Source organism: Cygnus olor, chromosome 3 (assembly GCF_009769625.2).
Source record: "Cygnus olor isolate bCygOlo1 chromosome 3, bCygOlo1.pri.v2, whole genome shotgun sequence".
NCBI lineage: Eukaryota > Metazoa > Chordata > Aves > Anseriformes > Anatidae > Cygnus > Cygnus olor.
Genome location: NC_049171.1, coordinates 61,431,172 through 61,458,325, shown reverse-complemented (window position 1 = coordinate 61,458,325; position 27,154 = coordinate 61,431,172). Strand labels below are relative to the sequence as shown.

At 38.8% G+C, this 27,154-nt stretch overlaps 1 protein-coding gene across 19 annotated transcripts; it reads left to right on the top strand.

Annotated features, from left to right (window-relative positions):
- The first annotated feature begins 2,062 nt into the window (after positions 1 to 2,062).
- Positions 2,063 to 27,154, top strand: BCLAF1 (BCL2 associated transcription factor 1). 19 transcript variants are annotated; one of them, XM_040550941.1, is made up of 14 exons: positions 2,131 to 2,332; positions 8,919 to 8,992; positions 9,630 to 9,720; positions 10,989 to 11,112; positions 11,991 to 12,896; positions 14,305 to 14,973; positions 15,086 to 15,255; positions 17,745 to 17,850; positions 18,780 to 18,864; positions 19,564 to 19,739; positions 20,888 to 21,068; positions 24,609 to 24,755; positions 26,429 to 26,638; positions 26,785 to 27,154. In XM_040550941.1, the coding sequence occupies exons 4-14, from the start codon at positions 11,009 to 11,011 to the stop codon at positions 26,788 to 26,790; spliced, it is 2,760 nt and encodes a 919-aa protein (XP_040406875.1). In that variant the 5' UTR covers positions 2,131 to 2,332; positions 8,919 to 8,992; positions 9,630 to 9,720; positions 10,989 to 11,008; the 3' UTR covers positions 26,791 to 27,154. The 19 variants fall into 19 exon arrangements, with proteins under 19 accessions (XP_040406877.1, XP_040406869.1, XP_040406881.1 ...); XM_040550942.1 differs by lacking the exon at positions 2,131 to 2,332 and adding an exon at positions 2,569 to 2,767; XM_040550950.1 differs by lacking the exons at positions 2,131 to 2,332; positions 9,630 to 9,720 and adding exons at positions 2,569 to 2,767; positions 7,800 to 7,936 and having other exon boundaries at positions 14,827 to 14,973.

Sequence of the window (27,154 nt, the reverse complement as noted above, 5' to 3'; positions counted from 1 at the left end):
GCCCACTCCTGGATTAACAAAATTTACACAAGGGGGCTGTAAAACTGAGTAAGGTTTTAATCAGAGGAAAGCTGATTTAGGTGTGATTCTCTATTGTACAGTAACAGCTGCAAGTAAAGGAACAGACCAACAGCCACGACGTGCAAGTCTATGCTCCTGTTTTATGAAGACTCTTTTTGCTTTTCTTAACTAATCTTTGGAATTGAGGTTACATTATCATTTCATAACACTTAAGAGCAGCATTCCCTGATGGGTGCTCAGATTTCACTGCTAACTATTAACCGTGGACTTACCTATATATTTCTCCTTTCTACGTTAGTGCTCAGGAGATGTACAAGTCTCAGCTGACTCAGTGAATAGTGAGGATGTGTGATAACAGCCAGCAAGAGTTTTGCTTGGGCCAGTGATGACACAGTACTACCGTGTGGCTCTGTCTACCTTTATTTTCTTGTTGCCTTGAACCTCATACTTCATTGTAAATTTTCTGGACTGTTCCTGTATTCAAATAAAGTGGCACCTTATGTCATGCTCAGAACTGCCATTTGCTATGATAATAAACATATAAATAGATTTTAAAAGAAAAGGCAGAAAAAGAATTGTTGCAGATGGTAGTGCCACAAACATGTCAAAAGTGTCAAAAGTGTCTGTAGAGTCTGTAAACCATGGAAATTTGATCAAACTTCATATAAACATCTGAAATGTTGTGAGGAAATTACCACTCAAAAGCAGGGAGTCAAGTACTTGAAGAAGTATACAAGCTTGCAGAACAGAGGTGACCTGAGGCCATCGGGTTGTGTTTACTAAACAATACCCTGCAAAAAACACCTGTGTGATGTGTTTCAAGGCACAGGTCCCGGTGTTGCACTGAAGGATCATGTAGCCTACAGCCCAGATGTCAAATTCCTGATAAAATAAGGCAGTAAGCAAAGCTTTAAAAAAAAGTGTACTATTTGTCATTAGGCAAATACGGTTGAAATAATTAAAATATATTTGAAAAAAGTTTCATATTATAATATATATTTTTTCTTCTGGACCCTTATTATGTTGTCTTAAATACAACGGAGATCTGAAGTAACCACTCTTTCTAATTGTCCCAATAAGATATATCCCACATATCTCAGAAAAATGAGGGGAGAGAATCATAGAATATCTCAAGTTGGCAAGGCCCCACAAGGATCATCAAGTCCAACTCTTAATATGCTGATATGCAAATTCACTGAAGGGAAATGACACAAGCATCACACAAGTCTTCAGGGCCATTAAGAAATGTCTGTGTGCAGCCACAAGAATTCTGGAAACCTTACCAGCCCTAGCAAGCTGACTCCAGCCCGCAATTTCATTGTCAAGCACTCCCACATTAACAGTCTAATTGTTGTGTATAGCAAAAGCTGTCGCACATGGGCTGCACTTGAGTTACAGGTTAGTTACCTCGTAAAGGAAAAAGTGAAAAAGGAGGAAGGGAACTTGTGTGTGGGCCAGGCTGCTCATCAGTTAACTGCAGCTGGTCATAACGAAAACATCCACTGTGTTTTTGTTGTGGCACAGGCAATTCATTGGTTGCTGCCTCCTTAGAAAGTTATGTTTGAAGTACTTAGCAGCCAAAATAAATGATATACTGTATTGATGAAACAGCCATATAGGTTAGGTGTAAGTAAGCAGTGCTTTATTTTCTCTACATGGAAAAGAGCAGACCAACATTTCAGGGTTATGTCTGCTTGCCATCTTCCATTCCTTTTTCCTCCATCAGTTGGTTTGGGCTGCGTATCAGTCATTGTCCCCTGAATTTAAAAACTCAGCAAAACCCGTGCATTCCTGCTCTTATTTATGTAGTGGTGGGGTCACCGTCCCTGGGGGTGTTCAAGGAAAGGTTGGACGTGGTGCTTAGGGACACGGTTTAGTGGGTGACATTCGTGGTAGGGGGATGGTTGGACCAGATGGTCTTGAAGGTCTTTTCCAACCCTAATGACTCTTTGATTCTATATATTGTCTTGCCTCATAAATACTCTGCCTTTTTAAGAATATAACGGCAATGTGTGATTTGAGTAGTGTAAACTGCCACTTCAGGACGCGCTCAGCCGACACGCCTCTGCGTAGCCCTGAGGTGATTTCCCGGGGCACGCCGCACTGATGCGCCGCAACTCAGCGCCGTGCGGGCGCCTGCCGCAAAAGCGACTGCAGTAAAGCGCTGCCGTGCCGCGAGCCCATCTCCTTCCTGGGACGCGGCACCGCCGGATGCAAATGCCGCTTGATGCTGAGCCGCTGGCCGGGCCCCGCTTCGCAGCCAGCGGCTCTCAGGCACCGCCCGTGGATGGCCGCGCTCCCTGCCCGGCAGGTAACCCCGCCGCGGCACGCACCCCCACGACGTGAGGGGAAAGCCGGCGGGTTTCTCCTCGCGGCTGAGCGGGAGGGGACAAAGGCTGCGGCCACCGGGGCTCGGCGCAGCCATGGGGCGGGGGACACAGCGCAGGGCAGGGCTGGAGAGGAGAGGACGGGGCACGGCAGGGTAAGCAGGGCAGCGCCGGGACCCCCGCCCCGCCGCCCGCCATCTTCCTTGCGGCCGGCTACCCACAACCAAGATGGCGGCGGGGTGGCGAGCGGGGCGGGCGTTCCCCCCGCCTCAGCCCTTGGCGGATGTGACGCGCGGCTCGGCGGCGGCCGCTCCCCCCCCCCCGCTGCCGATGGTGCTTCGTTCCTGTGAGGGCCCCGCGCCGCCTCCGCCCCGACAGGAGATGGCCGGCGGGCTGCCGTGACACCGCGCGGCCGGAGGGTGAGCGCGGGGCGGCGGGGACCGGGACGGGGAGGAGGAGGAGGAGGCCGCGCTGAGGGGAGCCCCCCCCCCTCCCGCGCCGTGCACGCGCCCCGCCCTTCCCCCCCCCGCCGCGTGACCTCCGCGCGCCGCAGCCATTTCCCCCCCCCTCCCCCCCCCCCCCGGTGAGGAGGGGCAGGGTCCGGCCCTGAGGCGGCCCCCGGCGGCTTCGTCCCTTGGCGGAGCCCCCCCGGGATTGAAGGTAGAGCTGAGGGCTGAGGGGACGGGGTTGGGGGCGGCCTGCGTGGCGCATCGGGCCCGCGGCCCCCCCGTGAGGGGCAGCGCCGTGAGGCGGGAGCGCTGTGAGGGGATAGGGGTGAGCCCTGCGCGGGATCGGGCCTGTGGCAGGAGCTTCCTCTCGGGGGTGAGTGCTGGTCAGGCGCTGGTACCTTAAATACAACGCGCTTCCTTCAGCTTTGACCGCCCTGCCCAGAAATACCGTCAGTCAGGGGTTGCAGTGGGTTTTGAGCCCCTTGCTGAGAGAGGCCTGCTCGTTTCTAGTGCGCGCTCTGCAGCCTGTGCAGCATCTTGCCCTTTGTTTATTGTCTGTTTCGCGATTTTCGGTTTTCTGACAAAAAAATGGTATCTTTCTTCAGCCTGTGGTAGCAATCCCTTACTAAGGCGTTACATCTCGTCACTTGTTTATCTCGAAGATCAGAGTCTGGCCCTGGCAGTAGCTGTTACGTTTTACTACAGAAGGACCCAGGGGCATGCAAAACAAAGGAGTTTTGATTGAGTAATGGTTGGTTTATTGTAAGTGTATAAAACCGTCCCTCGGAATAGCTGTTCTCAGTGTGGGAAGGGATCGATTTAGAGCGTGGGGTTCCAGGAAAATGCTGTCTCGCTGTTGTCTTTCTCTTCCTCCTTTCTCTTTCTCTTCACATTGCCCTAGACAAAAGGGGGCTAAACAAGAAGGGGCAAAGACTGGCGTAGAGGAGCGCTTCAAGCACGCAGCTTCTTGTGGCAGGGAGGGTAGGACTTGCTTCCTCCTACTCATCCCTTCTGGCGTTGAATGACAGGCAGTGCTGAATGGCAGGAAGAGGTTTAGTGCCTTACATGTATCAGTACTTCGGCGGTGACGGCCTCTCTCCTGAGCACCGACTGACTCCGCAGCTTGAGCAAGGCTTTTATGGGCCTGGCTCTAACAGCAGGGCCATGGGTGAAGGCTGTAGCTGAGGGCATCTTTCTTGGGGATGTGGCACGGCACACGTACGGGGAGAAGCTCCTGTTGCCATTGGGGATGCAGAAAACTTGGAGTGGTTTTAGGAATTTAAAAAGGGTCAGCAGGGAGCTGTTGTTTGTAGCTAGGGTGCGGGTATTTGGATGGATTAGATTCAGGCTGGTTGTGAAGGAGCGATTGTGATGTACGGGCTTGAGGAATGCCACAGAGCATTTGGGGCTTGTTTGCGTGTAGCAGAGGTAGGTGAAGGAAACTACTGAAGAATGCAGGTCTTCGGGTTACAACTGTGTTAGGTCTGACCTGGGAGAGTTTTTCCAAAGGTATTGTGAAAAAGTGCATTGCTGCTTTGCCGTTGTGCTGGCACTGACCCTCCCACAGCCTTGCTGTAAGCTGGGTCTGGAAGCTGATGTGGCTCAAAAGTCAGCCGTATCTTTTTCTCCAGAGTAGTTTTGTCCTGGATCAATTCACTGATCCAGCTCACCAAGCACCTAGGTGAATATCAGCCTTGGAACAAGTAAGGAAGGGAAGGAAGACAGCCTTTTTGTGTTCACAGCATGCTCACAGGCTTCTGCAAAGGGATCATAGAAACCACTCTCTAAGGGCATATCAAAACACTGTTAAACAAATAACAACAGAAAAACAAAACAAGGTTAGATATCCTGTTGCTTTGGATAACGAAAAACACACCAACGCCTTTATGTGTATAGACAAAATTCTTATAAATAGTCATTTTGATTTCTGTGTTGTTAGTTAGAGGAGAAACATGCTAATATTTGCCTATTGTTTTACATCAAAGAACAGCTGTCAGTCATATGATGGTTTTACAGAACTGATTTTGTTAATATTTGGATGCTGGTTTTTAACTTAATTTACAGTTAGATTGTTTTCTATAAAGAAAATAATTTAGGAAAATAATGTATTTTTTGTACATAAAATGTACAAACATTCCTTTTATGTTTTACTGTTTCAGTTGAGTTCTCATGCTGTAATTTTTACGTGGGTCTGTTTAGTCTTTGTAACTGTGTGAGTGTTATGAAGATGATCTTACACGGGAAGAAAATAAGAGGGGGAAAAATGTTTCTTAGCTCTTACTTGTACTACCCAAGATAGTTTAGTTAAATTCATTATGGTAGTTTAGTATTTGTAGCATTCTAAGCAATGATCATCTTATAGTCACTGCTGAAATGTGTTCTGTTCTTACTTGTGATGTACTGCTGTTAGCTTGTGGACTTTTTTACTTACGAAAAAAGGCTGGGAGGTAGAGAATGGATAAGAAAGTGCGGTTATTTTGTGGCAGATAGGCAAGCACTGAATAGATGCCATACACTACTGTCTCATTAAGACTGACTTCTAATTTAGCAGCGACTGTTACAGATACTGTGCGATTTCTTGAAGGTTGTCCTATCCCCCCTTGTTGTTTTGTCCCAGTTGTATAATCCTTATTTCTTTGTAAGCTCGAATCTCTGAATGAAAATGCATCTTGGCAACAGCTTGTGAATTACTTTAACAAGATTTTTGACTTAAATCTTGCTGACAGGTTTCAAGTAATGCTTAAGCAAGAGTAATATAGGCTACTAAGTAAGCGTAAGTAAAATACAGCTAAAATATAGTGGTTTGCTAATGTAAATTGGGGTAGCTGTCCTAAAATGTCGTCAAAGACTTCCATGTGGTGTAGAGCTGCCGAGTTGGTGTGTTTAGCTGATAGGTTTTATCTGTGGTCTGCGTACTCTGAAAGCTTTAACATCAGTGGCGTAAGTAGAGGCTCTTAAAAGTAATGCATAAAAGAAACTGGAAATAATGTCAGTGTTAGCTTTTTTGTCGTTTATTTTTTCTTTCGAACATAGCAAATGCTATTTCCTCTTCATTGTTTTGCTTGCAGTAGGATAAGCCTGATCCTGTTGTGTATCTTGTTTTGCTTGGTGGTCATGCTTACTGGCTCAGGCTGGTACAAGACACCCAAACATACGCTGTTACGGTAAGAAACTTCTCTTGACTCTCTTTGTGGTCCTGGATGTGACCCAGTATTAATTTCATTTAAAAAAAAAAAAAGAAAGAAAGAAAGGAAAACCAAACCTTGACACAGCAACCTACACTTTTTTTTTTTTTAGGTTAAAAAGCTAAAGATCTAGGTTGATTGCTGCTGGTGGTTTTTCCCAAGCTAGTTTCAGAGAAGTTTGGGGATTGTGCTGCTGCCAAAGGAAGCAGTCCTGGCTGCTGGCTATTGTAACTTCCCCTGTGTTGGCCCAAGTTTTTGGGGCTTTTTGTGCCAAGTGTTTGTGGGGCTGTGTCATGAGCCATATCAGAAAAGTCACTTGTGTTGAAACCAGTGCTGGTGTTCCATGTTTTGTGAGCCAATTCCCAATGTGGCTGCACAAATCCTTTTGCTGGAAAAGACCATCAGGACCGCGAGCTAACAAAGGGTAGGAAAGGTGGGACTGTTCCTTTACGCTAGTGGTGCCAGCTTATTCTGATTTAAAGTATTGTGGAGCTGCAGCAGCTTCCTTTGTAATACCCAGATTTTTCTAGCATTGGGGTGAAATACTTGAGAGCCTAGCACCTCTTTCTCCACATGTAGGGTAGAAAGCAAGGGAAAAAGAAGTTTGTGTGGCCAGAACAGCATTGGTGTTTCAGGTATAGACCGTGTTTCTAGCGGTCTTTGTTCCTTCTTAAAATACTCGGTGTTGATGACGGCATCTTGCGTCACGTTATTCGTGTGCACCTTTGCAGCCTCTGGGTCTCTTCTGAGGCTGGTCCAGAGATGAGCTTCATGCAGCGAACAGAGAGCTACTCTTTTGCTTTAGGGATTTCAATGTTTTTGCTTAGAAGCACCATGCTCAGCACCTCTTTTTTGTTGTTACCTGACGTGATGTTGCAACTTCAGACTGTGACAGGGGGCACAGGAGAGTCCACAGGAAGGGGCTGCAGGTGATTTGTATGATACCACGAAACAATGTTTTGTAGTTGTGATGCTTTCAGAGGAATACCTACTTTCTGCAGAAGAGTGAAGCATGTAGAAGCTTACTGTTATAAAGAAACTGCTTTCCCAGGTAGTTCTGGATGTACCAATATGAGCTTTAAGAGAGGTTAATCAATTTCTCAGTTCTTTCATGTTGTAAGAATATTTACATAGGCAAACCTTTATTCAAAAACCAGCTAAACAGTCTTTTGACTTCTGTTCTTAAGAGTTGTTTTAAAAAAAAAAGATTTTGCATGTCAAGCTTTTAGCTGCTATGATTAAATGGAAACAAAGCTGAAAATAGTTGAAATTTTCTATTCAGTATTCGTTTTCTTTTTCTATTTTAATTCAATATTTTATATATATTTTTAAAGTCCTTATCAAGAAGGGTAGTAGATACATTTTAGCTGCTGTGGTTGGACATGGTATATCCAGTGTCTGTTTGAAAAAACAAAAAAAGAGAATAAAAAAAGGAAAACAGCTACTTATCGCCTTTTCCACCTGCTGGAAGAATTCCTAAAACTTGTGCAGAAGTGGTTGCCAGGGTTTGAGCTACAGTAATTTAAGATTCTGCCTACTGCCTAGAGGTTTTAAAGCTGAAGTAACTGTCTTGTTCTGTATCCCTAGGACATAAAAGCTCATCTAAAATAGGATTCTGAATTTCAGTTAACACTAAGTGATTATTTTTAATAAAAAGTTGGAAGTAGAGATGGCATTGAAGTGTGTTAAATATTGATTTTAAAATCTAGGACTGAACTTCAACCATTTAGCTGAAGTTTGTATTGCTTTTTCTGTATTAGACTTCTGAATGCCTTAATTAACCTTTGCTAGCTAATACCATCTCGCCTTTTGTCTAGACAAGATCTGAAATGGTCCGATACTACTGTACTCCTTCAGAGACTCATGCTTGCTGATGATGAGAAGTAAAAACTTATTCTTATTAAAGCATGTGTTTTGTAGAAATTGGAAATATCTTGGTCACTACTAGTGAATGGTAAGTGGAATTTTGATAGTAGGATTTATAAAAACAAGTGCTACATTTCTTTTAGATGAGGGAAACATTTAAAAACATCTGAACAAGCATGATAGAGGAGCAGTGAATGTCTTCTGGCTTTGGCTTTAAAGAATAAATTGAGATGCAGAATTTCTGGGAGATCCATCTGTATAGAACTGGGACAAAATTTGGAGTCACTTTGGTGGAATTTGGAAGCTTTCTTAATGTCAAGCCAGATTACAAATGTATATGCACGTATGTATGCATATTTGTGTGGGTATCTTAAGGCTTTGAGGTAACTTAGGTTGAGACCAGTGAAAAGTTTGTACTTTTGAGACTGATTTCATTATTACAGTTATGCTTTGTGCTCCTGAAGAGAGAGAAGAAGAAGAAGAGTTCCTGCTGCAGAGAAACCTAAAAATAAAGCTTTTATTGTTGCGCTAAATTCCCAGCCCAATATCCTTTTTGGGAAGAAAAAAAAAATCACTCCAGATAAGTCCAAGGCTGTATGTTAGAATTCAAAGTTGTGTATGAGTTTGTCACTGTTCTTTTTGCCCCGTCCAACTGGCTGCGTGCTGTTCTCTTCCCCCATAACCCAGCTGTGGCACTTGTTTGGGCCTTCGTGAAGCCAGTTAGTTGACCTAGCCGTATGAAGTGGTCTCTGGGTGTCAGAAGCCTTCTCGCTGAAGGACCCGACGGGTGTGAGGGCTGTTGCGAAGGTTATGCAGGACTGGAAGCAAGCCAGAAGGAGGAGTGATCACAAATGGAAGGGAAGTAGGGCTTGCCCCTTGGCAGTGGCTAACTCTTGAGCTGCTCCAGTCTTTAACATGCAGCTTCATCCAGTCCGGGAGTAAATTTGCCATTTCTGAAGTGTTACCTTTTCATGATAAACAGTTTAATGTTTGAACTACTTCAGCAAAAGGAGTTACTGATCTTTTAGTAAAAGTGCATCTCTCTGACGGTCTCTTTTTCCATTCTATAGGGATCAGTATTGCTGAAAGCACAAACAGAGAATTTTGAAATAATTGCTTCATTGGCACCGACCAGCGGTTTGAGGTAAGATTAATTTAATTCTATTTTTAAATGTTCTGATTGAACTCAAACATTTAAAATGAGAATTGATTTTGTTTTCTTAAAATTTGTGCTTGTGATAAACTGAACTATGTAAATCTCTGAAATGAATGCAACTCTTGTAAAGGTCAACTGTTGTACAGTGTATACACACTTGTCTTACATAAGAATGCAAGTGTTATTGTTAAATACTGGGAAAATCAAACATTCCTTTTCTTTTAAAACGGAGACTGGGTTGTGTTAAACTTATTGCACATGTAAAGTTTGGCCTGAAGTTTCCTTGTAATAGCAAAACATTTTTTTCTATCGCTCTAGGAAAGTCAGTATACTTCATGTCTTGCAACAGTTTAAAAACTCTAAATTTGTTGCCTGTGAAGCATTTAAACATAAGAGATTATAGTCCATCTTCTGTGAGTTTAATTGAACCCAAAGAATTAGAACCAACCTGAGTATAGGTTATGTGAGTTTGCTTTTTTTAATGGAAGGAGCAATTTATAGACAGCTTACAACATATTATTCTCCAAGTTAAAAAAAAAAAAAAAAATCTTTCTTAGCCTAAACTAGATTTCTAATTAAAATTATATATTATTTATTATATTTTTTTCCCCTGGGCTAGTTTCAGATGAGATTATCTCTTTGGGGCCACACAAACTCTTTGCTACTCTGATGGGGGAAAGTTATATGGGGCAAAAGTGACCAGTGATAAGGGAAAGGTTGGTCTGTACTTTTTTTTCTTTCGGGTTTGCTTATGTGGGTATAAAATCTGTAATTTTGTTAATGTTAAGCTACAATGCTGTTTATTTGTGTTTACATAACTGATACATCTCCCACGTAACAAGAAAGATTATGTAAATTTCCTTGTGACAAAGCATGCTTACTGTGTTGAGCTTGTATTTTCAATACAATAATTCAGGGCTTTTATTCTTGTTTACAATACATAAGTTTGCTTTGAGGGTTATCAAACATTAATAATTATAAATACTGAGCATATTAAGGCCTGAAAATGTGAATAGTTACTTGTCAACAGTTTATATCGAGGTTTTCTCATGTCACTCACTATTTTTAAAGCTGGGCAGTTTCAAAAGAAAATATTAATGAGGCAAAGTTGTTATTAATTAAACGAAATCATTTTTTTTAGTGATTGCAAAAGAAAAGGTGTGTTTTTATGGTTGATAATAATAGATACTAAATGTTTCTTATGACTGTACATAAAAAAAAAATCTATTGGAAAGTCTATTATGAGATTATTTCCATTTAGGTAGGACTCAATGCTTATAATCTTGTGTTGAGCTGAAGATTGTTAAATTCTGTTGTGAGCTGTATTCTTTATCAAGTTATTGTTAAAATCTTAGTTGGCTAGGGATTTTGCAAGTAGCTTAAAAAATAAGGTGTGGGGTGGATATATTGACTGGTGGAATATTGGAACAGACAGATTAGCTGTGGTGCCTTCATTTTGTGGAACAAAATGAAACAACAGCAAAACAAAAACTTGGCAGGTCTGGGCAGTATTTTATTGTGATAACTGTAAACTGTACAAAATGAATAGAAGATTTAAATTTAGTTTTAGATTAGGTTTAGTTCAGATTTAGATCACAAATATGTAATAGTCCAGACTTGCATTTTCTGTCTTAATTTGTAGAAATGTTTTTTTTTCCTGTTGTCTACCTTTCTCCTTCCTTAGGATCAGTTTGCAGTTAAACCTGGGAAGCCTTCAATTGTTATCTTCTCAAACAAACTGCTTGCACTGTAGCTGTGTTAAATTAAGCATTAGGTTCTTTAAAATGTCATACATTGAGATTTAAGTTATTAATAAATGTACTCATATTGTCTCCAAAGTTGTTTTGTTTAGGAAATGCTATACCTCTTTCTAATATTATAATTTTAGAATATAAAAACCTTATTCATTCATATTATTTACATGGTCTCTAAATAGTTTCCTCCCTCTTTTTCCCCTCCCCTCACTGCTTTTCCATTTGGGAAGGAGTGTATCTACTGGGAAAAATGGGTCGATCTAATTCTAGATCACATTCTTCGAGATCAAAATCCAGATCTCAGTCCAGCTCTAGGTCAAGATCCAGATCACACTCTAGAAAAAAGAGATACAGGTAAATTGATGCCTTACTTACTGCATGAGAAGTTGCTTTTAGTCTATTGGGGTTTGTATCATAATTATTTTACACTTGCATGAATCTGTGGCAAAAGTGAGCCTAGTATTTTACTTCATTTTAGGCAGTAGGTAAATTCTGCTGTGAATGTAACTAATCCTAATTGTTTACTCTTTGCCTGTTTTGCCCTTTTCCTTATCTCAGGATAATATCAGAATGCCACTGTTTCTTCTTATATTGTGGTTGGTTTCATTCTCCCCCCCCCCTTCACATGATGTTTTCTTTGTCCATTTTTTTCCCTGGGGCTTATTCTGTCTTTGTCACGTAGCTTTTCAGATCTGGAGTAACTTGAGGCTTCTGCAGATAAGCTTTTCTGTGCCATGTCTTCTCAGTTGCCTCCAGCCTTTTCCTCCACTTTCTTACTAGTGGATGTTACAATCTCTAATAAAAGGAGTGGCTGAATGTAACGTTTATGGTCTCACCAGCTGCTGCTGTCTGCTGGCATAATAAATTAAACTGGAGGTGATGAAACTTCATGGTCCAGGCTGTGAACCGTGGTGGTGGTTGAGGAACTGAATGCCATGCTCCAGAGTGGTGATAATCTCTAATGAAATAGCAGGGCAAACCATTGAGGCTGGTAATGTCTTAATCTTGTGATGCTGAAGTCTTAAATTTCACAGTCCTTCGAGAACCAATGTTTATTAAAGATCCTTTATGAGACAGGAATAAGTAATGAAGATATATTGAAGAATTTACTTTAAGGCTGTTAGTCTGCCTTCTTTACAATTCTGACTGCATTTGAGAGATGAGCATTTAGTCTTGAGACACTTTTCCTCTCTCTGATTGTCAAATGTTAACATTTGCTTTTTAATTTTTAGTTCTAGGTCTCGTTCAAGGACGTATTCGCGATCTCGCAGCAGGGATCGTATGTATTCTAGAGATTATCGCAGAGATTACAGGAATAATAGAGGAATGAGACGCCCCTATGGTTACAGAGGAAGAGGTAGAGGGTATTATCAAGGAGGAGGTGGTAGATACCATCGTGGAGGTTATAGGCCTGTCTGGAACCGAAGACACTCCCGAAGTCCTAGGCGTGGCCGTTCACGTTCCAGAAGTCCAAAGCGAAGGTCTGTGTCTTCACAGAGGTCCCGGAGCAGATCTCGTCGATCTTACAGATCTTCCAGGTCCCCAAGGTCCTCTTCATCTCGTTCTTCATCCCCATACAGCAAATCACCTGTCTCTTCCAAAAGACGTGGGTCTCTGGAAAAGCAGGCAAAGAAAACTGAAGGGGCTCCTTTGCAAGATAGCCCTTTGAAAAATAAATCACAAGATGAACAGAAAGATACATTTGAACATGACCCATCAGAGTCTCTTGACGATTTTAACAAATCATCAGCAGCTTCTGGCGACATTTGGCCTGGCCTTTCAGCATATGATAACAGTCCAAGGTCACCCCATAGTCCTTCTATTGCCACCCCGCCTAGTCAGAGTTCATCTTGCTCTGAAGCCCCTTTGCTTAGCACAGTCCACTCAGCAAAGGACACACCTCAACATTCCCATTCCATTCAGCATAGTCCTGAGAGGTCTGGCTCTGGTTCTCTTGGAAATGGTTCTAGCCGTTATAGTCCTTCTCAGAATAGCCCATTGCATCACATCCCTTCGAGGAGAAGCCCTGCAAAGACAATCCCATCACAGAGTGCTCCCCGCGAGGAGCCTCGAGCACGTTCATTTTATCCTGAGACTGGAGAACAGGAAACTGCAAAAGGTGGAAAGTTTCTGAAAAGGTAAGAATTAAACTATGCAATTAGCATTGCATCTTAAAATGCTATCTGTAACAGAGTTTTGACAAGATCATCACTGTGCCTTGGAAATTCGGGCTGGGATTCTCCTGAATATTTTTACTAATTTTAGTCTAGTTGGAATTGAGCTTCCTCCTTAAAGACTCTTCAAGCTATTGGCAAGAGATTAGTAGAGATAGGGACCTATATCCTTGAGGAAAATTTGTTTTGTGTTGTTCCTTCACAGTTTATTTGCCTGTATCCTATTCACTGCTAAGAAAAATCTCAGTTGGATTAGTGGATCAGACATGCCTGTTTTGACAGTGACTTCTGTTAAAGTACTTTAACATTTTAATGCTTCATGTAATTTGAAATGCAAATCTTCTGGAAGTTTGAAAACCCAGATGCGCAATGATTTCTTTGTTAACATAAGCAGCATTCATTGCTTATTGTGTGGTGAAGTATGACAACTTTGATGCCTTGACTTGCATTACTTAAGAAAGAGGGTAGGTCTTGATATTCTTGGAATACAATCCTATCGATAAAAGGGACAGTGTTTGAAGTGGATTGTACATTTTTCCAAATAGCATAAAATTGTTATGCTCGATGTTTGATATATTTGATACAGTAGTAATTGGGGAAAAAAAAGTTGTAAAAATCTTACATTAGAAAGGAACAGTCTAGCAACAGTACTATGTACTTCAGTGGATTTCTTACAAAATGAATTATAGACAAAATTAACAAAGATAAACTATGGTAAAGACTATGCTATATAGATTTGATTATATGTTTTTAAATGAATTTGTCCAGTTAGTGATTTATTGTGTAAAAATACCCTGATAGAAGAACAAACGTCTGACTTGCTCTAGGTTAGATGTATTGCAGCTGGACGTATGTGAAGATAGCGTATAGACAAGGCAGTGGCTAAAATCGTTAATTTATAAATGTGGTTAGGACATACAGCTCTCTGATGTATAGGAGAGCTGCCTTCTGAAGGTTCCCTGCTTACACAGACTGTAGTGAATGAAGAATTAAGTCTGTGTCAGAGTAATTCAGATTTGAGTTATCAAAGTTTATGTGAACTTGATGGAAAAAAATGGCTGGTGTAAGAGTATGTGAAGCTGTGTACCAATCCAGGATAAACAAACCAACCAACCTCTAACTTTTTATAAACTTGAATGGACAATTTCTACATGTTGTACGGAAAGGCATTATTTTCTTCAGATGCTTCCAGTAGTACATAAATGGCAGTTGGTACAGTATTAATGGTGTGCAGAAAGTTACTTGCTAAAGTTGAATGGCTCGGAGGAATGTATTTTCTAGTTGGTGGTGTGGGAATGGCACAAAAGAGGAATGCAAGTGAACTGGAATGAATGCAATCCAGAGTTACCAGTCTCTTCTTTGCTATCCACAGGTACACAGATGAAGAGTCTAGAGTATACCTGCTTGATAGGGGTAATACCAGGGAGAAGGAGGCCCAGAAGGAGAGAGGATCAGAAAAAGGGAGGACAGAGGGAGAAAGGGAATGGGAGGATCAGGAAACTTTAGATTATTTCGTTGATAAAGAGACTGGGAAAGAAAAGTTTAATGACTCTGAAGGGGAGGACACAGAGGAGACAGAGGATTACAGACAGTTCAGAAAGTCTGTCCTGGCAGATCAGGGTAAAAATTTTCCTACTGCATCTCATCGGAATGCTGAGGAGGAAGGAACCAAATACAAATCTAAAATAACAATGAAGGGCAATAGAGAGAGCGATGGATTTAGAGACGAGAAAAGTTATAAGCCTAAAGAGACTGGCTATGTAGTGGAAAGGCCTAGTGCAACAAAAGATAAGCACAAGGAAGAAGACAAGAGTTCTGAGAGAACGATGAAGAAAGAAACTCAGTCACCTGAGCAGGTAAAGTCTGAAAAGCTCAAAGAACTCTTTGATTACAGTCCCCCTCTACACAAGAATCTGGATGCGAGAGAAAAATCCACCTTCAGAGAGGAGAGCCCACTTAGGATCAAAATGATAGCCAGTGACTCCCATCGTCCTGAAGTTAAACTCAAAATGGCACCAGTACCTCTTGATGATTCCAATAGGTAAATTATTCTGCTTGACAAAGTGGTTCTCCATCTGCTTGCAGTGTCGCTCATCTTTATTTAAACTAGTGGTTTCTTTTTGTGTGTCTTTTTTGTTGTTGATGCATTTTAGACCCGCTTCCTTGACTAAAGACAGGCTGCTTGCTAGCACACTTGTCCATTCCGTCAAGAAGGAGCAAGAGTTCCGATCCATCTTTGACCACATTAAGTTGCCACAGGCCAGCAAAAGCACGTCAGAGTCATTTATTCAGCACATAGTGTCCTTGGTTCATCATGTCAAAGGTATGTGTTCAGTTTACCATACTGAATATACACATCTGACAACTGCATTTAAGACTGTTTGCTGTCTCTAGTATGGGAAGATTTCAGCCCTCTTAATATTGATTTAGACTTTTCCTTTTGAGGTACACGTAGAATAAGTAGCATCAGAAGCAAGCATCAAAAAGCAAGCGATGTAGAGCATAATAGCAGTCATACTATGTTTCTTGATAAATTTTAAAGTAGCACAAAGTTTGATTTTTTTTTTTTTCAGTGAAGCTTAAGCGTACTACATTGGTCTTTTTCTTCAGTTTTAATTGAATATCTTTAATGTACAATTTTATATTAAGGGGTACAGTGTGGGTTCATGGGTGTCTTTTGCACTGTAAGTACAATGGCATCTCCTTTTGGGGCACCTCAGAGCTCATCGCCAGGTCTTTACTAGAAAGCACTTTTATAGTCTCAAAATAGAAATTGTGTAAGAAATTGTGCTCTAAATGACATTAAAATACACTGGTACTTCATTTTATTCTTATTTGACAGCATTGTAATGCTAGAGACAAAAATTTCACCTGGAAATTCTTCATGGTAGGAAGTTGGCATTGGCTAAATCTCCACTAAATAAATTATATATTAATTATTTTCTAATTTAGCAGTAGTGGCTGTTCCTTACTATAAGAAGACGTAAACAATTCCTTGCAGAAAAAATCTGACAAAGTGGATGCATTTTATTTAGGTCACATACTGTTAAAGTCTTCTCATTGAAGAGTAGATAATTTCTTAAAATCCAAAGTTTCAGTGTATCTCTCTATAAGCATTGTTTTAACGATACTTTAGCGTATAAAACTGCAAAGATTTTGGTGCTAGAGGTATGTGCTAAGGTTCCCTCAAAAGTCTTTGTTTTCAAAATAACTTGAGGTGACTTAAGACCAAATGACTTCCTGCATTTTGAATTACTTGCAAAGAAAAAAGCAATAGCAATAATAGATTATGTTAATATATTAGATTGAAAATGTTATTGGGACACCTGCTTAGAGTATAAAAACCTTTGTTATAAAATTATCTGTTTTTCTTGATAAGTAAAGAGACTGAAGGATAGATCCAATGAGAGCTTCTGTAAATATTGGCTCATATGGCACACGTGCAGGCTGTAGGTGAAATATTACTGAAACTCTCACATGTTGATCACAAAACAAACTGTTTTCCTGTAAACTTTGGTGTGTTAAACAATCTACTGTTAAATATGACAGCTTAACAGTATCTGATCAAGTTTTTAGTATGTGTAAAGTTATGGCTGTTTTTTGAAAGGAGAACCTCTCTATGCATTTCAGATGTGCTGTGGTCTATGATCAGATTTAAGTAACTCTTTTGACAAAATGAAGTTATGTTCATTATTGGTGTGATGCGACCAGTCTGAACAGCTCTTTATTAATGTAGAGCTGAAAATGCCCAGTGATGTTTTCTTTTTCATTGTAACTAGGTCCTGGAATGTGTTTTGAAATGGCAAAATCCATGTTACAAAAGTAAAATAGCTGTTGAAAGATACAGATGCCAAACAGGCAAAGTTGAACCTTCTGTCTTCCTGGCAAAAATGGCATAAAAACAGAGTTGCTAGCTCAAATTCCTGTGTTTGATGGAATTATGATTGAGGCACTACCCTGTAGTGGCCGTTTCAAGTTTTAATGGTTGGTTATGAGACAAATACTGGATGCCGGGCGGTAAGTTGATACAGATGTATGTTGACCTGTTAAGCAGATAGCTTGCTTCATATGTAACATTTCATAGCTCATGACTTTATGTATTTCTATATTACATTTAAACACATTTGTTGAGCTGGTTTAAAAACTTGAGTTTGCTGTTGCTAATTTAACTGTCTCTGAAAGCAAGAGAAAACTTGTCAGAGAAGTTGTCAGGTTTGCCAAGATGCCAGATGCTTAAATGAATTTATTTACATATAGATGTGTTTAATTGTCTTGGATTGCTTATCATCACAACTTCAAAGCAAGAAATTGTATTACTTTAAGAAATGACTTGTTAGATCATTCATGTAGTTACTGAAGTATACGTTACTTAAGTGTGTTCACTGAATTAGCTCTTATTTTAAGTTAAAGTTGAGATGAATTGTGAAATGCACTTTTTGCAAGTATTCATAACTCAGTGACCTCATTTTGTCTGATGGGCGAAGTAGAAAATCACTTAAGAAATTTTTCCTTTATTTCATTAGAATAAAATGTCATTGAAAATGAGCAAGTCAAATTAGTAAATGATGCTTAAATTAGATGTAATACAGTCATGGTGTAGTTCTAAGTAGGCTTGCAGTGATGTTGTGCACTGTTACTTTGTTGGGATTACAGAATGTGTAAGAATAGGGAAGACCCCACACTTGCTTGTCTTTCTGATATATTTACTGAAAATACTATGTTTTTGCCTGCTACTTGCCTTTCTGTCAGGAGTAAAATACCTGTCAGTTGAATTAAACTAACGAAACAGTGTTTTTCTATTGTAACCAACAGAGCAATACTTCAAGTCAGCTGGAATGACCCTAAATGAGAGGTTCACTGCGTATCAAAAAGCTACCGAAGAGCACTGCACTCGGCAAAAGAGCCCAGAAATACATAGGTATACGTTAATTGCATATATTTCAAATAATAATAATATCTGCTTATATTCCTTTTAAGAGGCCAAAATGTTTTCTAATCTGTATGGAATAATTTGTCAATTCCCATGTAAATACAAAAAACAACCAAACAAAAACAAATAGGAAAAAAAAAAAACATTAAAAAAAAAAAACCTGTAAAAGGAAACTCATCTGAGCCAACTCTGGCTTCATCTGTGGCTTTGTTGCAGATGTCTTCTCTACCTCTATCTCATTTAGGATATATTTACTTTTCTCACATGCAGTGCTCAAATATTGAGGGGCATATGTCTTGAAGATGAAAAGAAGCCCAGTACATGCATCTTTATTCTTCAGTGTGAATGTTCCATCTCATACTACTTTAGTTTTTGTGTCTGTTAATTTACAGCAGTTTTTTGAGAAATCTGAGAGCCTGAAAGGTAAGAAGGTAGGCATGCAGATGTAGTTTCTGATCATGTGCTTTACTTACATGATGCAGTGTACTGTATTTGTGTTGCATGTGAGGATATATTATCTCCGTATTCCTTATTGAGCTTCATAAGATCTTTAACTGATAAATAATTTTAACTATACAACGAGCTATCAGTTTTCATGATTTTTTGGGGGGCTGGATTTTGAATTGGCTATATATACACTGATCTTTTGAAATAACTCATTAAATACTCTGTATATCTTGAAAGCTCTGCTTGAAATGCGAAAAATCAAACTGTTTAATGTATTTCTTTTGTGTACATCAGAGAAACAAGCTTTTTAATTTTTAATTTTCTTCTCTATTCTGATGGTGGGTCTTTTATATACAGAAAGTTTGTTCTTCTGCAAGAGTGCCTTGTTGTTCAGATTTCTGTTGAAATGTGTGAGGCCATAAACAATCATGTACCTGTATGGCTAGACGCTGCTTTTATTTTTCATTTAGGAGAATTGACATCTCTCCAAGTGCCCTGAGGAAGCATACCCGTTTAGCAGGTGAAGAGAGAGCTTTTAAAGAAGAAAGTCAAAAAGTAGGTTCTGAGTAAATGTCGTATCTGTATTTCTAAATTAAAGTGATGTTTTTCACTTTGAATCTGAACTTCCCCTTCATGTGAGTTTGTGTACAGTAATCTTATAAAATAATTTGTAGTATGTAGAATATTTGTGTTTCAGAATGTTTTTCTTCTTTAAGTAAAACGTCTTACCAAGAAGCTAGTCTGTGTAGCATGATGCTAGCATATTGATAATGTGGCTTATAAGGTCAAATTTTCTCCCACTCTTCGTTTCTTCTTTTTGATACTTCTTGGCAAATTTTGTGGTGCTACACTGCCCAAGGACAAAGAATATGAGGAGAAAAAAAAAAGTACTGAGGTGCTCAGTGAGTAGTACGGCTGAATTGATAAGGTGCTTGTGCTCTGCTAAAAACAATTAACCAGAAAAAAATCGTATACTTAAATAACCTACCAAACAATATGTTATCGTTGGTCTGCATCAAAAAATAGATATTGTGTTGGCTTGATGGGAACGCTTGTTTAAAATGTAAGTTCTTAGCTGTTCTCTATGCGGATCTAGCATGTAAAGGGCATCACTTAAAGTCAATTTGCGTGCTGAAGAGCTTGTTGTAAATTCTGTCTTGCCTTTTTAAAAATGGAGGCACAATTTGCTTTTTCAGATTCTCTTCTGGGTATTTTATTTTAAAATTTTGTTCAGAAATATATTTTTGCTTACAGGGGGATAAAAAATTAAGGTGTGATTCTGCTGATCTTCGGCATGACATTGACCGCCGTAGAAAAGAACGAAGTAAAGAGCGAGGAGACTCAAAGGGTTCCAGGGAATCCAGTGGGTCAAGAAAGCAGGAGAAAACTTCAAAAGATTACAAGGATTACAAATCTTATAAAGATGACAGGTAAATATTTTAAATCTCTCCGTAGGTTTTTATCTTCCAATTAGCCTTTTTTAATTGTAAGCTTAATTGCTTTCAATTTTCAATGTATACTGGAACGTTTAAATTTAAACAATTAAAATTATTTGTTTTACAGCAAATATGTATTATCTGTCTTTTACACGGCTTATGGTGGATGAGGACAAAAACTTTGGAATAGCAAGCTAACACTGAAAAAAAAAATGACAAATTAATCTGTCCTATTATCCAGGCTACATCAGGAGGTTGGACTTCAATGCAGTACATTTCTATAAACAATTTGTGTAAGAACTTTGGTTCGTTATGCTTGATTCCGCACTTTTTCAACTCATAACACCCAGAGTATGAGAATACTACTGATATTTAGGTTTAACATGGGTGAGAAGGGGAATCTTTATTTTTTTTTTCTAAAGCCAGTGGGCTGTTTTTAAGAAAACAAAATGTTAGCATATTTCAGTGGATACTGTGTAGCAGTGGTAAGAGTTACTTCAGGTATAACCTTCCTTTGAATAGTATTATTAAAAACCTTGTAAGTTGGGTCAAATTAGAATTATTGTGGGATTACTGAAAGTCTGGCTTTGGGATTTATTTTCCTGCTTTGTACTGGATATACAATGAATTTTTACTTATGCTTCCTGTTTGCCATATACTTTCTGACTTTGGTATCCACATTACCTTCCACTGGCTAATTCCATACAGGCACCTACATAGGGCAGCCGTATGTTCTAAACAGTGTGCAAACTGAACTATGTAAATGTACTATAAAGGCTTTGCCTTGAGGGTTTTCTTCCCTTTGGTTTCTGTTTTTCTGCCTCAGAGGAAAGGCAGATCTTAAAAGTAACAGAAACTCTTCATGGCATCAAAATGTGGAAAAACTCCTTGCAGTTTGCAGACTGCTGCTTTCCAACTCATTAGCAATAATATACATGTAGTGCATTTAAATGTGTAAGAGGAGGCTGGAAAGTGAAACTATACTTCACCTTAACATCTGAAATACATAACGTATATGCGACTTTATAAAAGGAAGGGGGATAGTTTTTTTGTAAAATATAAATAAAGCCATTTTAGTGTAGCATGTTACAGACTGTCTAATACTTTTAAAATAGCACACAGTGTATCTTTTTATTTTTCAGTAAGCAAAAAAGAGAGCAAGACCGTGCTCGATCCTCCCCATCTTCCTCCCCATCTTCTTCCTCATCCAGTTCTCGAGAAGAAAAGGATTGCAAGAAAGAAAGAGATGAAGAGTTCAAAACTCACCATGAACAGAAAGAGTACTCTGGTTTTGCAGGAGTCAACAGGCCAAGAGGCACCTTTGTAAGTTGCTCTTTTCCTGTTCTTCCCCCAAATGATGAAGACTCTAACAATAACTATAGTGTAACAGATTAAACAAAGTGTTGCGGTACTTAATGTTAGGGTAGACATTTTTCGTAGCATTGATTCTTGAAGTAGGTTCTTGAATTCTTTTGTGATTGTACCAAGCTTGTAAAGCCTTTCATTTTTCCAGCGTTGTCCAATAGAAGTTTGAATTGGTGTACAAATATACAATAGCATACTATTAGAGAGCCTAGTGTAAGGGTGGGAAAAACAGTTTCTTGTTTATTCCTTGCTATCTTGTAATTATGCTGTTTCCTAATGGAATATTAAAATTGACCTTTCTGTAAAGATGAAATCTTGTGATCTGTTACCTCTTACACCCTGCAGTTTGTGTTTTCCCCTCCCCCCCCCATAGTTTTCAATTTGGCTTTGCCATCCTTTGTGTGTGATGTCTGTAACTTGTTAGAGAATGGCAGATAATGAAAAATAGACACTAATATTGAAAACTAGTGAGGAGAGGAGGTGGTATACTGTTAGTTTTCACTGTTTCTCCAGCATGGACTAGCCACAGTGAGGATGAAAGCATATTAATTTAGCTCTGGAATGTGGTTTGGGAAGCGCCATGTTGATCTCCATGGTTGTCTTAAAATTATTAAAGGTAAAAATTGCATATTAATGTAGCGTACTGGTAGTCCACTGGGAAATGTAACAACATTAGAAAGATGAAGAAAAAAAGGCCTTGAAAATATATGGACAGTTACAAAAAAAAAAAAGTGCCTTAATGAAAAAAATGTCTATTCGTAGGTGGAAAAAAAGTCAGACTTAATGGTTAGGAGTAATTTCATTCTCTTTCTCGTAATTCCTTTGTGTAGCCTGTAATTAGAAATAAAAAAAGGTGAAAAGGCATAGTTTGGTATGAGCGTACCTTGAGTACCGTTTGTAGTAGTAGTAGTTCTGAACTTTGTAGAAGAGAGTGTCTGAAATGCATGTGGGATGTGCAACACTTGAGTTAAGGTTTAAATCTTCCATCTGAACAGCTTGTAGCTACTTAAGAAAATTTCAAAGTTCCAAATTTCTAACACTAAAAATGCATTTTTTTCCTCCTTTCTTGTTGTCCTTATATATAATTATACTAAGGAACAGCTATTCAGCGTAAATGTATAAACAGTGGATGATACAGGTGTCAGATATATATCAGCACAGTTTCTGGGTGCATAAGGTTAAACACAGCGCAGCGTTAAACAAAAGCAGAACTCAACCCTCTCAAAGAGAATCAGTTGGAAAAAAGTCTCATAATTAGTGGCAGCCTTGCTGCTTTATGAAACCAGACTGTACATATTGTGAAAGATGGTAATTCACATGAAATTTAAGTAGATGAGAATTGGAAATTCATTAACAATCTACTAGTTCAACTGCTGTCACTTTCCAGTTCTGACTATGAAATAACTGGGCGATGTTCCCTAATGATGTGCGTGGTCACTCATAGGCTTACTGACCAAACGATGTCTGAACAGGAGAATCTAAATAGGAAGGACAACGTGTTGACTTAAATCTTTTGCTTAGGGCTACAGCCTGGGTGGCATTGAAAGATTATGGGTTGGCTAGTGTAGGAATGTCTTTCTAATTCAGGCTAATAGTGACTGAATTCAAGTAAATACTGCTTTGCTTTTGGATTGAGTAAAACGTTTTGGTTGCGAATCTTCCCCAGAACAGGAAGCCTTGACACCTTGGGGTGGCTGGATAGGGGAAATCTTAATGTAAGCTAAGCTGTCAGTTTGGTAGTAAATAAGTGTTGATTTTTCACTAATGCTTACTGACAGACTAAAATGTTTAATTCTGGCATTGTTGTACATGGTATAAGAACATAAATGCTACGGGTAGTTTTGAAATAGGAATAGAGAAAGAAAGATGAGTAGAATCTTTTCACAACATTATCAGTAGTATCCAACTTCCAAAGGATTCTGTGCATAACAGCCCTGATTAAAAGGAACTCTCTCTTCCTATAGAAAATGTACACTGTCAGTTTTGTGGTGAGCTTTGCAATAAATAGGCCTATAAAGGCAACACCTTAGTGGCTTTCACCTCCTGTATTTCTTTGCTGGAAAGATAACCTGGAAAAAAAAGGTGTTAATACAGTGTCAAGGAAAGTGCTAGGTACCCTTCTTAAAGTACCTATTCTAAAGAATTCAGTCCTAAGAACTAATACTGGGAAATGCCGATCTTACTAGTAGCTGTGACGTCATCTTGTCTCCTCATCCTTTTTTCCACACTGATATTACTTGTTATGGTGTAATTTCATAAAACTTTCAAAGCTGTTGGAAATGAAACATAGCTTTTCCTTTCTTATGCAGCTTTCATTAGCTGATAGTCATGCCACTTTCTAAATGATTCTCCAAACAACTTTGTTTCTGTGGTATGTTTGTAGGTTTTGTGAGCCTTTTACTAGACTGTTTACTAGTCTGATTCCAAAGTACTTTTAAAGCTGTCCAGCAGAAATTTTGCATTAAAGGTATTGGAGCTTAGTGGAAGCAGGTGTGCATAGGGCTACTTTTTCAAGTTAGTTAATTATATCTTTTTGTCTGTGTTTATGGAACATACTTAGTTTTAATAAATGAAATTAATTTCCAGTCATGTTTTTGTACAATTAACTCAAAAAAAAAAAAAAACCAACCCACAGTTCTGCGTTTTTATATTAGGCTGTTTATGCAAAAAGCATGTTCTGTAGTGACAGCAGGTTTTAAGCAATATATCCCAGCCTAACATTTCTGTTCCTCTTAAATGGGGGAAATCTGGATAAATTCCTCTTTATTTCCTGCAAGCTAAGGACTAGCATGCTAAGGTAACTGGATATATTACTACTCAGCATATTGAGTTAAGTATTTTGTTTATTGACATGACTTTTTAATTCTAACACTTCAAAATTCTGTTGATTTATAGTAAAAATAAAAAGGACACTTGAGATGCTTATTTTCACTTCGGATGTTGTTACTCTGCACTGTGTATAGTGTTGATGCTCTGAGTAAGGAGTTTACTCATCTGAAATTTAATTTGGTGTAAAGTACAACAGTGAATCTCAATTGAGAATGAGCAACACAAAGTGGACACTTGCTTGAAAATTGCATGATTTGTATGTACTCTCAAATAATTTTCTAATAACAGATGTGGCTGACTCAATGAATGATTTTGCTTTCCCTCGACAGTTCTCCCTCTCCTTCAGTCTAATTTTTTTTTTGTCTGCAAACAGCTTCAGAAATTTCTTGTGACCTTTTGTTACAACAGGTTGCTTTACCAGCAGGCAAAGGAAATTTCTTTTTGGTGGTTGTAGGTGAATTTAAACCAAGAACTCAAATGTGTTTCAACTCTTAAGAGAATCGTTATATAAAAGTGAATGCTTGAATATATTACGTAAGGTAATGTGTAAATTTTAAAATGGTTTTACACTTGTAATTAAGAACAGAACAAGCATTTTCAGTAACAGAAAACTTGAGCTTTTCTTTGTGGTTTTATGTAAATGGCTTAAATAACATTTTGGTTAATCAGTTTCGAATTAGGGGCAGAGGAAGAGCCAGAGGAGTCTTTGCTGGAACAAATACTGGTCCCAGCAACTCAAATACTACTTTTCAAAAGAGGCCGAAGGAAGAGGAATGGGATCCTGAATATACCCCAAAAAGCAAGAAATATTTCTTGGTGGGTGTAGAGAACTCAATATCTTATGCATGCTTTTGTTTTTTCCAAGTGCATTTTGTATCTGATGTTAAGGAGATTGACAGCTACAAGTATAGAAGTCGCATGCATGTACAAAAAGTGACTGTAGTTACATAATCAAGAAAAAAACAGAATTGTAGCAGTGCCTGGTTCTGCTTATCTTGTCTAATCTGCAGCAGGCCGGCAATAATAGTTCATCTCCAAAACGTGTTCATCAGTGAGGTAGGGAAGAATGCATACTCAGGTTATTAAAAAGAAATTTTAAAGCAAAAAGATGTGTGCTATATCTTCCTGGATTTATCTGTGTATGGCACTTGAGCTTTGTTTTACGTTTGTCTGGAAATCTGCAAAAGTGAAAAATGAGGAAAAGCTGTGGATGGATGTGGGCCAACTTTGTTATTAGCAACCTTTCTGTTCTTATCTGAGTAGTGTGATAGTCATAAGAAAGCAACATTAGCTTTGTCTTTTTCCAATCTGGGTTATGAGGGGAGGACTGCTGATATTACTGTTCAGTAAGTAGGTTAGTAAACTGAATTCATAGCCTGTGCTGCAGCTGGTTTCCCTAACAATGCAAACTTCTAAGAATATTGCTTCATCATCAAAAACATTTAGTGAATATGAGACCTTCTCCTGTAGCATTAAGTTTTTCACAAATACGTTAACAGGTATATATAATACGGTAACAGGTACAATAAGTAACGCAACTGCAATTTGTGTTCATTCAAAGAGTTCTCTCCTTGTCTCTCCCCGTATAGAAACTCTTCTGACCTAGAAATGTGGTGATCTATTCACTAAAGTTCTGTGATAGCTAGAGTAAATTGACCAACTGTAGCCATTATTCTTTTCTCATCTCCAAAAATGTTTATTAAAAAAAGCTACCCTGTAACTATTTTAATAATAACGTATAATTGTTATTAAGCTGCTTTCTTTGGGTGTGATACGTTTAATAATTTGGACTTTTTTCCAAATCTGAAGTGTAAAAGAAAAAAAATCGAAGTAGGTGTCCCTTGCTTTAAGCATTTTATATTAAATAATTTATCTAGGGTTCATCTAGTGCATGGAACAATCGTCAGAAGACTTGCTAAACTGTGTAAGGCTGTATTTGGTAGCAAGATGGCAAACTGAAATCTAATATTAACAATCGAGTTTCTGTGGTTAATAAGCTTAACGTAGTTTAAAACTTATTTGCCCTACTTTGCACAGGTAAAGCAAGGTTCCTGAAAACTGCCTTCAATTACCTTTTTTAAATAAGTATAAAGAGCTCTCTGCCTTAAAGTTTAAAAAAAAAAAAAAAAAAAAAAAGTAAAATGTCTTTCATAAGCACATTCTTAGAGGTTCTTCCATTAAAATTATATTTTTTGGGGGGAGGTGGGCTAAAAACTAGTGAGTACGTATTTCTCATGACTGAAAACTGTGACAGAGCCGATTTGTTACCCATGATAGGTAGACCCACAGCTAATAAGGGCCCTTAAAACAATTTTATCAAGGTGTTTTAAGTTATAGCATTATAAATTGTGAGGACCTGCTTCAAAATGTTATCTTTAGATTATTTGAACTGTTAAAGTTCTCTCGTTTTCCTATCTATAGTCTAAATTTGGTTTAGAGTACCAGTACTCAAAGAGGTGTTCTAACCTTATCGTTTGGTATTATTGTAGCATGATGACAGAGATGATGGTGTGGATTATTGGGCCAAAAGAGGAAGGGGCCGTGGTACCTTCCAGCGTGGCAGAGGGCGTTTTAACTTCAAAAAGTCAGGTAGCAGTCCAAAGTGGACACATGACAAATACCAAGGGGATGGGATTGTGGAAGATGAAGAAGAAACAATGGAAAACAATGAAGAAAAGGACAGACGCAAAGAGGAAAAGGTAAACAGCTTAGTAAATTGCAGATTAGACAACTTTTCTTGCAGTAACTCAAGTAATGGTGGGGGCCAGGGGGAAATCACTTTGGAAGATTTTTGGAATTTGGATATGAACAGTTTACAAAAAGAATATTTTCTTTCTTTCTACAGGAATAACCCTGGAAGAAAGCTGAAAGAGCAGCTTTTGCACCACCCCCACAACATTTTTAATATGTTTTTTTTGTTGTCAAATGAATGTAAGCATTTTACTTAAATTTTACTGTTGGAAAGTAGTTTAGAGGGATTGTTTTTTGTTTTAAGCCTTTAGAAAAAAAAATCTTGATATAGTAAACTATGTTAATGATCGTACAGGTAGAAAGTAAAATATTTGTAACAACTTTTAAGAAATTTTACTGTTTGTTATATGCAGTGTAATTCTGCTTTGTCCAAATATATGGTCAAGTACAACTCTAAAAGTTTTGATTCTCCCCTATGTCTGTGTTTTATTCTGAAGTAAACTTGCAGCTCTGCACACCTGAAA